This window comes from Camelina sativa, chromosome 1 (assembly GCF_030686135.1).
Source record: "Camelina sativa cultivar CO46 ecotype springtype chromosome 1, ASM3068613v1".
In the NCBI taxonomy this organism is placed as follows: domain Eukaryota; kingdom Viridiplantae; phylum Streptophyta; class Magnoliopsida; order Brassicales; family Brassicaceae; genus Camelina; species Camelina sativa.
Window position 1 is genome coordinate 9,521,960 of NC_141880.1, and position 14,068 is coordinate 9,536,027.

The 14,068-nt window shown below is 37.6% G+C and overlaps 2 protein-coding genes, 1 non-coding gene and 3 pseudogenes across 5 annotated transcripts; 3 read left to right on the plus strand and 3 right to left on the minus strand.

Annotated features, from left to right (window-relative positions):
• Positions 1 to 541: 541 nt before the first annotated feature.
• LOC147949699 (uncharacterized) lies at positions 542 to 1,273 on the minus strand. The gene has a single exon (XM_087510124.1). The coding sequence runs from the start codon at positions 1,271 to 1,273 to the stop codon at positions 542 to 544; it is 732 nt and encodes a 243-aa protein (XP_087366250.1).
• A 1,778-nt stretch (positions 1,274 to 3,051) lies between these two features.
• Positions 3,052 to 6,167, plus strand: LOC104786507 (uncharacterized; annotated as a pseudogene). The gene is made up of 11 exons (XR_015560422.1): positions 3,052 to 3,270; positions 3,566 to 3,661; positions 3,753 to 3,907; positions 4,010 to 4,103; positions 4,254 to 4,324; positions 4,397 to 4,503; positions 4,620 to 4,741; positions 5,157 to 5,245; positions 5,359 to 5,418; positions 5,514 to 5,618; positions 5,716 to 6,167. The product of XR_015560422.1 is annotated as an uncharacterized LOC104786507 (transcript).
• Positions 6,119 to 7,771, plus strand: LOC104706151 (pentatricopeptide repeat-containing protein At3g21470 pseudogene; annotated as a pseudogene). The gene has a single exon (XR_015560421.1). The product of XR_015560421.1 is annotated as a pentatricopeptide repeat-containing protein At3g21470 pseudogene (transcript).
• An 84-nt stretch (positions 7,772 to 7,855) lies between these two features.
• TRNAP-AGG (transfer RNA proline (anticodon AGG)) lies at positions 7,856 to 7,927 on the minus strand. Its single transcript has one exon. It is a non-coding gene; the product is annotated as a tRNA-Pro (tRNA).
• Positions 7,879 to 12,438, plus strand: LOC104786514 (uncharacterized). Its single transcript, XM_010511942.2, has 8 exons — positions 7,879 to 8,281; positions 8,455 to 8,904; positions 9,320 to 11,106; positions 11,265 to 11,534; positions 11,622 to 11,702; positions 11,804 to 11,915; positions 11,991 to 12,057; positions 12,141 to 12,438. The coding sequence occupies exons 1-8, from the start codon at positions 8,200 to 8,202 to the stop codon at positions 12,229 to 12,231; spliced, it is 2,940 nt and encodes a 979-aa protein (XP_010510244.2). The 5' UTR covers positions 7,879 to 8,199; the 3' UTR covers positions 12,232 to 12,438.
• Positions 12,412 to 13,454, minus strand: LOC104765888 (peptidyl-prolyl cis-trans isomerase-like; annotated as a pseudogene).
• Between the last annotated feature and the right edge of the window lie 614 nt (positions 13,455 to 14,068).

The following is a 14,068-nucleotide window of genomic DNA, read 5'->3' on the forward strand; positions in this document are numbered from 1 at the left end:
CCTCCAAAAGTTGGAATGTCAAATGGTCCACAAATATTTGTATGTATGATTTCAAGAAGCTGTGTATTTCTTGTGGCTCCTTTCTTAGTGTGTTTAGTTTGTTTACCTTTAATGCAATCTATACACATTTTCTTATTGGTAAAATCAAGATTTGGAATGACTCCATCTTTTACCAATCTTTTAATTCTTTCATAAGAAATATGTCCTAATCTTTTATGCCACAAGAAATATGAGTCATTAGTACATGTTTTATTTTTAAGTCTACTTTCAGAATAGAAGGAGAGATGTGTCTCATAAGGTTGATCAGCCAGTTTTAACATATAAAGACCATCAACTAATATTCCAGAAACCAATTCGTTTAGAGTTCAGAAATATATTAAAACAACCATCTCCTTGAGTAGATTTAAAACCAGCCAAATCAAGTTTGCTTACAGAAACTAAATTACGGGAAATAGATGGAACATAAAGAGTCTGATATAAATCTAGACAAAATCCACCATCTAAAATGAGACGATAGGTGCCAACAGCTTCAACTGGTGCCTTATCGCGATTCCCCATCAATAAGTAGATTTACCTGTACGGAATTCGTTACATGTACATTAGCACCGCTATCAATCCACCAAGTTTTGGAAGAAACATAAGTAAGATTAGATTCGAAAAAGTTTACAGAACCCATAGGATTACCTTTCTTTTCGAACAATTTTTTTCTTTTAGGGCAATCTTTCTGAAAGTGTCCAACCTTCTTACAAAAGTTGCACCTGTAATCTTTCTTTGCCTTTTTCTTCGGATTAACTTGATCGGAATCGTTCATTGTAGGTTGTGCTCTTTGATGGCTCTTTTTATGCCTAAACCCAACTTTAGGTCCAGCTCCTTGAACATGATGGGAAACTTTAATTCCTTCACGACCAAGTCTAGCCTCCTCTTGGACTAGTTTATTAGCCAATTCATTAGATGTCCACCTTTCATCAATTGCATTATAATTGATCTGAAATGGTCCATACTGAGGAGGTAGTGAATTTAGGATAAATTGGACAAGAAATGAATCGTCCACACTCATTCCTAAATTCTTTAGTTTAGCCGCAAGGTTGCTCATTTCAATGCAATGTTCATGCATAGACCTTGTCCCATCATGCTTAATGGTTGTAAGATCTGCTATAAGTTTCCCTGCAAGGGATTTGTCTGCAGTCTTAAACCGTTCTTCTATAGCTGCTAGATAATCTATAGCTTTATCTGCATCTGGAAGGGAAGTTTTAATATTGCTAGCTATAGTCATTTTAAAAAACATCATGCTTAATCTGTTAGCTTTCTCCCAAGCTTTATGGAGAGCCTTTTCTTCCTCAGTACTAGTTATAGTTATAGGGATTTGGCTCTTCTTCACGAAGTGCCAAATCCATATCTAGTACTCCTAATGTGAACTCAACTTTCTCTTTCCATTCTGAGAAGTTGGTTCTAGTGAGGATCGGAACAGTAGAGACCATAGATGGCAAACTAGCAGGAAATGATGCTGCGATTTAGAGATATAACAAGCTTTAATTGAGGTTCAAAATTTAAACAACACATTAACAAAAATTATTGAATGCATATGACTTCAAATTATAATGCTCCTGTGGGTAGTCATTATAATATATCATAATGTCATAGCTTTCCGAAAAATTTTCTTGAATGATGTATCAGATTAATTAAGCTATAGGTGGATATACTTAATTAACTCATATACAAACATTCTAATAAATTATTGATCATGTTTTATGTCATCAGCCTACCTATGGGTAGCTAATTAATACATAAACATATCAAAATTTAAATATTTTGGTTTTCTATGTGCAAATCATTATAAGATAAAACCATTATGGTTATATCAATTTCTTAATTATGAACATTAAGATAAACCAATCTTTTATCACTTATATATATATATATATATATATATTTAATTTAAACACAGATTGTAACTTGAAACTTAAATAATAAAAAAAATTCAAGTGTACAAACATCATAACTCAAAGCTTTAATTTTTAGTTCTTTAAACCATAAATCTATTATTCTTAATGGATTAATTAGATTTTCATAACCATAAGCTGTGATACCACATGTTAAACATTCTTTTAACATGAACCCTAAGATCTTAAACATCTATACTAATCACATAATAGAATCATAAAGAAGGTTAAAGTAATACCTCCACTCATTGTAGAAATGATGCTTCCTTGAATGGTTTCTTTTTCTTAAATGGTTTGACTTGAAGGCTTGAAAAGAAACTCTTAGATGATCTTTAGGTGGAAGATAAGGTTTCTCTTGCCTTTCCTATAAACTCTTTTCTTTATGTGTTGTTTTGTTCTTGTGATGATTTGTGATGGAGCAAACCATCTATTTATAGGAGGGAAGAGGACCTTACTCCTCATAAGGGTTTTGTCTTCTAATTTAATCTCAACCATCCATCACAGTAGAGATGAAGACAGTGGTGACAAATGTGAGAACAAGTGTCTAGCATTGCTTCAAACACAACATGTAACTTCACACTTGTTCTCTTATAAGCTATGACATTTAGTTTAATACTTGTCCTTATAAGCATAAGCTTCACATATAGCTTAACACATGTCCTTTTAGTTCCCAAATAATTAAAAACAAAATATAACAAATCCCATTAAATAACCTACTAACAAGACCATATACATGGGTAAGAAATAATTATTTTCTTACACTAATACTTAGTAAAGTTACAAGAATTTAGTTCTTAAAAGAACAAAAATATAGATGATATTTTTAAAATGTATAAAACATTAAACACCACATACTGACATACATAAATAGTGTATTTTTGGAAACCCCCAACATATGATTAAGCTAGATCCGAACAGTAGTAATTATTTGGGTCTTGTTCTCTGGATATGTGTGTGTGTTTTTTGCCTTTTGCCACCTCTCTTACGAACGAGAGAGGACTAGTGCCTACCTGCGAGAAATAATGGGGCCATTTGTTAAGAAAAACAAGTATTCGGGTGCTTTACCAAAATACCAATTAATTGGGGCCAAAATCCGTAAAACCCTAAAATACTGAGTTCTTGTTGCGTCAAGAGAGACTACTGTTCTTGTGCCACTACAGATCGATCCCCACCCAAGTCATCATCATGCAATATCTATCGCACTCCCGTAAGATCGCTAGGGTTTTGAAACCACTGTCACTCGTCGAGGCTGATTTGAGTTTTGTATACAATTCGTCTCATGTTGTTCAATGGCCGAGCCATCGATCACTTTCCCACTCTGTATCCCCAGGTACCTTCTCTGTAGCTTTCAAAATGGGAACTTTTGCTTTATGAGGTTAGAGTTTTGTTTTGATTTAGACGTTTCCTGGCTTGTTAGTGTTGTCAAAATTTCACTATATAGACTTGGTTTGTAAACTGTAATGTAGAAGGAAGGAGTAACTTCTTACATCTTCTTTGAATTTGGATACAAGTTTTCAAAAGCTGATAGTGTGCTTCTTCTTCTGTCATAAGACTCTAGAGAGTATAGACTCGGGTCTTTTGCAACTTGGTTAGTTAGTTATACTTTAGATGAGAATGCGTTGCAGGGATGGATACTTGCAATCAGTTGTCCGCTCAATCACCTACGACGGGGTTGAGAGCAAACTTTTCCTCTGAAGCAAAACATGTCGAGAATCCTACAGGTTGCTAAATTTTTGACGCTTTTATTTTGTAACGGTTTTTGAAGCTACTTAGAATTGTTTCCTGATCGAATTTATAGCTGTCTGTATGCAGAGGCTGTCAAGGAACTACATGGTAGAATACTTGATTCTGTTAATGTGAAAAGATCAATGCCTCCGAATGCTTGGTTGTGGTCATTAATTGAGAACTGTAAGAACGAGGATGACATTAGTTTTCTGTTTGACGTTCTGCAGAATCTACGGAGATTTGTGAGTGGCTTTGTTTCTTCTCCCTTCTGTGTGTTCCTTTTTCTCAATATCAAGTTTGAGTTTAAGCTTTTTAATTGGTGCTTTTATATGTTTGGACTGTAGAGATTGTCCAATCTTCGTATTCATGAAAACTTTAATTGTAATCTATGCCGGCAAGTTGCTAAGACTTGTGTAAGTGTGGGAGCAATTAACCATGGTAATAATCCAAAACCTTTTTATTTTGCTGAGTTACTTTTTGCTACACTTTATTTAAGATTTTCACTCCTGAACTGCTGTTGAGTTTTCTTTTCCTAGCTGTTCTGAGAAAATGTCATTGCTAATGTAGCTATTATAATTATGACCGTAGGTAAAAGGGCTCTTTGGAAACACAACGTTCACGGTTTGACTCCTAGTGTTGCATCTGCACACTATTTACTGGTATTGCAAGTACATAAGTTGGTTGGTTTGTCTCTTTGGCACACAAAACTGATGTTAGCTGGTTTCTTGTAGTCATATGCATTAGAGCACAAGGATGCCAAACTAATGGACGAAGTAATGAAACTCCTAAAAACGAGTAATCTGCCTTTACAACCTGGGACAGCAGATTAAGTTTTCAGGTGAGTAGATTACTTGAAAGTAGTTGAAACACTTGTGTTCCGATTTCCATGACTCATTAATTCAAAGAACTTTAGTATCAATGTTATGCAATGAAACTTCAACTGAATGTTTGCAGGATCTGTCATGATACAGATAACTGGGGTTTGTTAGCTAAGTACTCGAAGAAATTCTGCAAAGCTGGAGTCAAGCTCAGGAAGACCACATTTGATGTCTGGATGGAATTTGCTGCCAAAAGAGGTACATTTAGTGTAGTTGGTTTCCGTAGTTGTACTTTGAAGGATTTCTTGGTCGATAGAGTTTGTTACAACCACTCCGTAATTTGTCTTGAGATATGTCTACTTAAACATCAGACGAGATATAACCTATCATATGCCTTCCGTTGGTATTTTGAGATAGGCTAAGTTAACTGTTGCATTATCTATAGGTATTGGCAAAACAGATAAATTTTGGTAGCCAAGTTGGTAAAAGGGACCCAAGAAGTATGATTTCTTATTTTCTATCTAATCTCATGAATGACCTGACTCCAAATGGGATTTAGGCTGCGTTACTCTTAATAATGCTAATAGCAGAACACAGTTCGACTTGTAAAAGATTTCCTATATTATTTGGATGTCAATTTTCTTACTGTTTTATTGTACGCTTGATTTATCAGGAGACACAGAATCGTTATGGAATGTTGATAAATTGAGATCTGAGACTTACACTCAACACACCCTTTCCGGGGCCTTTTCATGTGCAAAGGTAAAACAGCTCTTTATGCATCCCTCATGTTATGAATATGGGCATATCACTCCTATTGATATTTATTAGAACCAAATTTTGGGATTGTTCTTGAATCTTTTTCTCTCTGTCAGGGTTTTCTGCTAGAACATAAACCAAAAGAAGCTGCTGCTGTCATTCAGATTATCTGTCAGGTGTGAGCCAGAACCTGGATAATATCTTTTTTTTTTCATTGTCTTGATCCCAGGATCAAAAAATTTGTTAAATACCTTGTGTATATTCTTCACAGGCATATCCTGATGAGAAGAAGTCATCACTTGAGGCTGAATTCAAGAAGCTGGTAAACGAGTGGCCGGTGGACGTTATCAAGCACCAAAATGAAGAAGATAAGAAGGTAGAATTCTCTCCGAGTAGGCCATTCAAATATCACTTTTTATGTATACGCGAAACCAAAAGCTTGTAACCTAAACCATGTCTCCTTTATAAAACAGGCGGTGGTAGCTTCGCTGAAATCTGACATCCCTGCAATGGTCAATGCTTTGGTAACCTCGGGTTTGAGAGTCAACGTTAATTTAGATGAGTTAAACAAGAATGAAGCTCTTCTGAGCTGATGACTGGATCCATTTGAATGCAGCTATATAAGACCATTTCAAGGCGGCCTTTCAGAATAATAGTCAAACCGATAAGAGGGGATACTGTAGGAGGAGAAACAGGGACATTTCTGTTTTAGTTCCTTGCAATTTTTACGACAACCCTTCCTTGTTCTTTAGGACTCAGGCCCAAACTGACGAGAGTTGCCTTTTTGTAGCCTCGCTCAAAATAAACTCTCGTTTGTCGTTTCCTTGAAAGTGTGTACTTTATGCGGTAGTCAATAATATTACAAGACTAGCGAAGAGTTTTTTTTTTTGGTAATGAATTTGGAGGAACATCTATCGTTAGGTGAGTTTCATGTGTCAAATGTAATAAAGAATCATATATCTAGAGGATCACCAAAACAAGCTCTGGTTTTGTACCAAGGAATACGCAGTAAAGGAGTATATTTTCCCGGATGGGTTCCTTTGATTTTAAAGGCTTGTGCTTGCGTTGTTCCACGTCTCGTTCTTGGGAAGCTGTTGCATTCTGAATCCATCAAGTTCGGTGTATGTTCAGATGTTATTGTGGGAACCTCTATGATCAACATGTATGGGAAATGGGGATGTGTATTTTCTGCACGTAAGGTGTTTGACGAAATGCCTGAGAGAAACGTGGCTACTTGGAACGCTATGATCGGTGGGTATATGAGTAACGGTGATGAAGTTTCGGCTAGTGGGTTGTTCGAAGAGATATCAGTTTCTAGAAATACGGTGACTTGGATCGAGATGATGAAAGGGTATGGGAAGAGGAAAGAGATTGAGAAAGCTAGAGAATTGTTTGAGAGAATGCCTATAGAGATGAAGAATGCGAAGGCTTGGTCCATGATGCTTGGAGTTTACGTTAGTAATCGAGTAATGGAGGATGCAAGGATGTTTTTTGAGGATATACCGGAGAAGAACTCGTTTGTATGGTCATTGATGATCTCCGGGTATTTTAGGATAGGTGATGTGTGTGAGGCCACTGCTGTTTTTTATCGAGTTTTGTCTCATGATATGGTGATTTGGAACACTCTGATCACTGGTTATGCACAGAATGGGTACTCTGATGATGCTATTGATGCTTACTATAAGATGCAAAGAGAAGGGTATGAACCGGATGAGGTAACGTTTTCAAGTGTTTTATCTGCTTGTGCTCAATCTGGTTGTCTTGATGTTGGTAGAGAAGTTCACTCTCTGATTAATTATAAAGGAATCGAACTTAATCAGTTTGTTTCAAATGCGTTGATCGATATGTATGCTAAATGTGGGGATCTAGAGAATGCGACTTTAGTGTTTGAGTCGTTAAGTCAGAGAAGTGTAGCGTGCTGGAACTCTATGATCTCATGTCTCGCCATTCATGGGAAAGGCAAAGAAGCTTTAGAGATGTTCAGAACGATGGAGAGGTTAGACACAACCCCCGACGAGATCACTTTTATGGCGGTTCTCACTGCTTGTGCACACGGAGGGTTTTTAATAGAAGGTCTGAAAATATTCTTGGAGATGACGGAAAAAGATGTGAAACCAAACGTGAAACATTTCGGATGTATGATTCATCTCTTGGGACGCTCGGGGAAACTGAAAGAGGCTTACGGATTGATAAGAGAAATGCCAATGAAACCGAACGATACAGTCTTGGGAGCTTTACTAGGTGCTTGCAAGGTTCATATGGATACAGAAATGGCTGAACAAGTAATGGAGGTGATCGAGAGTATGGGAACCATCACAAACGAGGAAAGGGAAAACCATCTTGTGTCGATATCGAACTTATATGCACACGCCAAGAGATGGGAAACATCCGAAATGATGAGAGTAGAAATGGAGAAAAGGGGTCTTGAGAAATCCCCAGGGTTTAGCTCACTAGTTTTTACCTGAGTCTGTACTATTTATACTGTAGTTAGTTTTTACATGATTATAAATCGGACATGTTTTATGGAAATTACTAGAAAAAAATCTACTCGTTAAAGACACTATTAACTGTTTGATGGAAATTACAAAAATATTCTTATTAATAAAAAGATAAGGGGCGTTCCGAGAATTGAACTCGGGACCTCTCGCACCCTAAGCGAGAATCATACCACTAGACCAAACGCCCGTTTTTGTTTATCCACTACAATAATACCTATATATATATATTAGTTATGTTATTTCCCTCTAAATTAGGTAGTTTCCACATTCCCCCGCCGCGAGAACCCTAAAAGAGACGCTTTGCGCGCCTTAATACACTCACTGTCTTCTTCTCACTTTTGGAAATTGGAATCTACATTGAAATCGCAAATTCTCCTATAAATCATTCGTAATTACATCGCCGTGAGAGAGAAACCAATCCCGTCGAATTGGATTATCGTCTTCGGTGGATGAATCGTAATGGCGAAAGCAGATAACGACTTCTCAGCGGAGATAGAGACCCAGCCGATTAATTCGAATCCCTCTTCGCCTTCTGATTCTGGTAATTATTTTCTTACTCATCGATCTCTTTAGGGTTTATCAAAAGCTCTGTTTTTTTTTTGTTCTTAATTTCAATTAAGAGTTTGGGTATGAGGTTTTTTAACTGTTAATGGGATTTATTAACAACAAAATCTGATTTTGCTGTGTTTTTGATTGATTTGTTGTGAATCTTAGGGGAAGATAAAGATAGCTTGCTTGGGGATTATGATGAAACACAACCTTTTGAGGATGATGCTTGGATTAATGATCAGTATATGGACACTCAGGTCATTGATACTAAATGTGACAATGAAGAGTTTCTTCTCTGTGGTGAAACTCAAGCAGTTGATTTGGTGTTTGATATCCAAGAACAAGAGACTTTTGTAGAAGGGACTCAGTTGCTCGAAGCTTTTGATGGTTTGGCTACACAGGTTTTGGATTGTTTTGATGATGAGGTTGTTGCGGATAGTGATGATGATGTTACTGCTGTCTTGGAAGATGATAATGAGCTCTTTGACGGCAGTGGTGACTCTTGTAGTAAAGGTGAAACTGTTTTATCTAGTGAAGAGAATAGACAGGATGCTAATGAAAAGGTTGGATCGACATGCGCCCTTGATGGTTGGTCAAATGAACATGGGATTTCTGGTGAGTTTCTGTTCTCGTTTTGCTTCTAGTTAGAGATTTTAAGTTGGCTACTTGGGTTCAGTATGTGTTTCTTGTGTCAAAATGTCTTTGACCGTACCTTAGTTGCTTACCAACCTCCAAGCATGGGAGATATTCTTCGTCAATTGTGGGAACAGCATGTTTTTGTATATAGTTTAGTGACCCCATTGTTAATGTTCATATACCCCTTCTAGAAGATGAATTCTTAATCTACTAAGGTAGTCATGTTGTCCTGTGGTTTAATAACAAACCATTAGTGCTGTAGTCTTTTTAGATTAGACTTGCATTCTTCCCAAGTAATTTTATTTGTCTATATATTATTTTCAACATTTTTGAAGCATTTGAAGTTTCCTCTCTCATTTCACTTTTATCAATGACCTTTTGTTTCTTTTACCAGGCAAAAAGGTGGCAAGGTTCGCTTCAGTTCGTTCAGCAGCTTTTCGTGCTTCTGCTGTGGCAGCTCGTGTTGCAAACCAAAAGGTTCCCAACAGTGTTGGAGAAGTAGGGAATCAGGAATCTCTTACCAGTATATTTGCTGAAAAGAAAAATGACTTACGCACAGGAAACAGAACAGCGAGGAAGCTTTTCATGGAAGATTTGCCTGATGAAAATTCCCATTCTGTTGATGACGAGGTCGATCTGGGGAATTTGAGTTATATTGACTCTCAAGAACCTGGTGAGGCATCCCAGGCCAGTGCTCTTAACTTGGTTGATAAGCTCATTAGTGAGGCCCGTCTGGAGTTTGGTTTTGAAGTTGAAGCGGACTGTGGAAGGAGAACAGAAGAAAAGTCAAAATGTGTTCCGGTTTTTAAAGGCCCACAAGAATTAGCAAAGAAATTAAGTTACAAAAGCGAAGCTGTTGAAAACTGTATTTTCGACTGGGATGATAATCGTGAGGATGAAGGAGGAGGTGATATCTATCGTAGAAGAAAAGATGAATTCTTTGGCGTTGCAAGTAAAGGACGGGAATATTCTACCTTGCCTAGAGATCAGAAAAGTGAAATGATACATGAAAGTCATAGTGTGAAGACTCGTTCTGATTCCAAACTGTTGCAGCATAGAATGACTAGGAGCCGAAAGAATATCCAGGCTGCTAAAAAGAATCTTGGCAAAGAGGTAGATGAAGTTCGTGAAGCGGTTGTTTTGGGCAATGATACACAAGTGGCTGATCAAGCGATGGATGATCAGTGCTTTGGAGACCGTAGCAAGTTTGTTTCTGAGGCGAGTTGTCTTACAGGAAAGAAACTGTCACCGGGAGAAGAAAGAGGATATTCGCCCGGTGGAGTCGTTACTAGACAATCCAGGGGAGCTAAGAGGATTCAGGCTATGAGTAAAGATGAATTGTTGAAAAAAAGAATGAAGAAGGCTAGTCAGAATATCGAAGGGTCTTCAAAGGGTGACCAGCTTGATAAAGAAGGTCCATCCTGCTGGAAAAGTAGGAAGGTCCAGACTGCTTCAGGAGAAACGAAAAAGAATCTTGTTGTCAGTTTAGATGAAGTTTCCAAGGAAAGTGATACAAAAATGTCTGATAGGCATGAAGGGGCAGAAGCAGGCCCTGATACACAAATGGCTGCTGAAGTGATGAATGCTCTGTACTCTGGGGACGGCAGGGGAACTGATCCTGAGCTAAACAATCTAATAGGTAAGAAATTGTCACTGGAAGGAGACATTTCTACTTGTGGAGTCGTTACCAGAAAATCCAAGAGGATTAAGGGGATTCAAGCTGTGGATAGTAATGTTGAATCATTGAATATAAAAACCAAGAAGGCTAGATCAATTCCTGCTAAGTCTTGTGAGAAGAATAGGGATACGTATTCAAAAAGTGAAAATACGCTTGATGAAGCTGAGGTGTTGAATCATCCCAAGCGGAGAAGATCAACTCGTATTTTGCAAAATCAGGTTGATGAGGCAGGAAGGAGTTTAGATGCCTCTTTTGATACTCCAGTTAAGTTTAAGATGCCTTCAGCTAATGTATCGCCTATATGCATGGGTGACGAGTATCATAGACTTTCTTGTAAGGACTCAGTTACATCACACACTACAAGGGAATATCGTAGCTTAACCTTACCATTATTGGAACCTAACTCCGAGACAAAGAGTACTAGAAAGAGAAGAGATTTGGGCAGTGTATGTGTCTTATTCAGCCAGCATCTTGATGAAGATGTAACCAAACATCAGAAGAAGGTATAAATTTGGTTTTGTACCTTCCCGTCGATTATGTGACCTACTGACCTTATACCTTGCTTTCTCTTTATTCAACTGGTAGTCAATTTTTCGTTTTACAGTTAACCAAAGACTTCTAAACAAGGTAAGCGTCTAACAATCTTGCATTTCCTTAACAGATTTTGGCACGGTTCGATATTTCGGAAGCTTCCTCCATGAATGAGGCAACACACTTCATTGCTGATAACTTTACGCGTACAAGGAACATGCTAGAGGCAATCGTTTCAGGCAAGCCGGTGGTCACAACGCAATGGCTTGAAAGCATCAATCAAGTAAACATATACGTTGACGAGGATCCGTATATACTCAGAGATATAAAGAAGGAGAAGGAGTTCTCTTTCAACATGGTAGTTTCTTTGGCTCGTGCACGCCAGCTTCCGCTACTAGAGGTATCTAATACTCTTTAAAATTTCAATTCCTCTATTTCACCTCGTTTGTTCTCCCTTTTCGGCTTATCATTTTCACACTAATTTTAGGGGAGAAGAGTTTTTATTACCCCAAATACAAAGCCTGGTTTAAACACAATCACGACTTTGGTTAAAGCAGTTAATGGACTGGTAATCATTTCTTTGCCTTTTTATTGCATGAAATTGAACTAGTCTTCCATAACTTTTTCTCCCCACCACCCAAACTGATCCATAATGAAAACAAATGCCAGCCTTTACAAAGACTCGGAAGATCTACCCTGAGCAAAGATAAAGTCCCAGAGAATCTTTTGGTTTTATCATGTGAAGAGGATCGCGCTATCTGCATACCGTTTCTAGAGAGAGGTGAGTTGCAGTTTGGTCAATATGACGTCTGCATATGTATGTGTATATGTCACGCTGAATAATTACTTTTCTCAGGTACTGAGGTGTATAGCTCGGAGTTAATTTTAAATGGAATAGTTACTCAAAGACTTGAGTACGAGAGGTGAGTATTCTTATTTGAAAAGATTTGTGGAATTACGTTTTGTGTCATCTCATCAATGGCTTCATTCTTCTGAATTGTGTTAGGTATCGTCTCTTCACAGAGAATGTGAGGAGAACGCGGTCAACAATATGGATCAAAGACGTAAAAGGCAAGTTCCAACGTCGTAGCGGGTGAAAGAGTAAATGCGATCAAACTCTTATATGTTTTAGATTAGATTAGAAAGTTAACATGTTGTTGTCTTTGGCTTCAAAGAGTGTAAATTATCTGCGTGATACATTTTACTCTTCTCTAAAGTCGTTTGAAAGTTGTATCATTTCCCTTTTATTACGAGAGCTGGGTTTTGAGTCACAGTCGTTATGAATAATAAGTTGGATTCTCAAAGCTTTGCCTATCTATAGCAACTTGTGATAATAAGGTTTAAACAGGGTTTTCTGATTTTTTTTTCCAATGAGATGATAAAATATCATCATCATCAATGCTAGCAAAAAGATTATTCAGTGGCCTCTAAACTGGATGGAAACACAAACTAACCAAACTCAAAACCAAAAGAAGAAATTAAACAAACGCGTTCTATGAGATCTGACCGCAGTGGGCGACCACCACAGGCTTGGAAGGCACGCAGTTAGGAGTTCCGACCTCTTTGTCAATGCTCTTGAGCACATCCAATCCTTCAACAACTTGGCCGAATACAACGGTCTCCATGCCGAGATGCCTGCCCTCCCTCATGCCGATCAAGAACAGAGATCCGCTGGAGCCTGGACCACGGCCCTCCATGGAAATGAAACCTGGACCGGTATGTTGCCTTATGAAGTTCTCATCCTCGAAAAATCTATTGCCATAGATTGATTCTCCTCCGGATCCGTCACCATCAGTAATATCTCCTCCACAGAACATGTGATCATTGATTCTCCTCCGGATCCGTCGCCATAGATTGATTGATCCCTTGTAGTGGAGTGGCTTACCAAACTTACCCATTCCTTTCTCTCCCGTACAAAGGGCCCTAAAGTTCTCCGCCGTACGCGGGGTGGTGTCGGCAAAGAGCTCCATCACGATCCGACCAGCCGGTTTGCCGCCCACGGTCATATCAAAAAACACTCTAGCTCCATCACGATGGATGAGGGAACTTACTAGTGGTTTCTGCTTTGATACACTCATCCTTTACTTGTTCAACCCCACCAGCCGGAGGATGAACATGCGCTCCATTAACGTTTTCTCCTCCACCAGCGGGTGGTACGAGTGCGCCTACAGGCTTAACGCTTATTGTAAAACGAACATTAGCCGGAACGTTAATTGTTCATTGGCTTCATTACTAAAGCGAAAACTTATCTCCATTTTGGGAGATGGATCGGAGATATTAATTATTAGGGTTTATGGGAGGTATTTTGTACACATACCCAAGCAAAGAATATCTACAGGGTTTATAATACTAAAACCGTTTAGATTTTGTGCTATATATAATGGATAATAATATCTCTACTAATATATAAATGATCATATCTAACCATATCTTATTATGAAAGTTGAATCATACACTTTCAATAATATACTAAATTATTAGGTAAATATTTTTAAAATATCCTAGATTGCTTGTATTTTTTTTTTTTAGCTAACAATGATTATGAATCAATTTTCAAATCAAATCACGTTAAAATAGTTGTTTAAAAACTCAAACGAGAATCAAACACAATTTTGATTTCTTTTTCTCTAGTCATTTGATTTGGTGGGATCGGGACTACGAATCAGCGAATCAGTTAATAATTAGTAAAACTAACATATTCGTTTATCAGTTCAGTTGGTTTAAAAGCATCACCTCCTCCCGTTTTCGTGCTTAATTAGTAAAACAAACATAGCCGCTGAATTCATCATATATCAATATTTCACTATAGTAAAGTTTTAAGTTTAGTTTCTTTTAATGAATTTTTAAAATCGATTTGTATCATCTGTTAATTTAAATTCATTAAATACCTCAATCCAATAAGTACAAGAGAATAATAATTAACGAATCGTATTA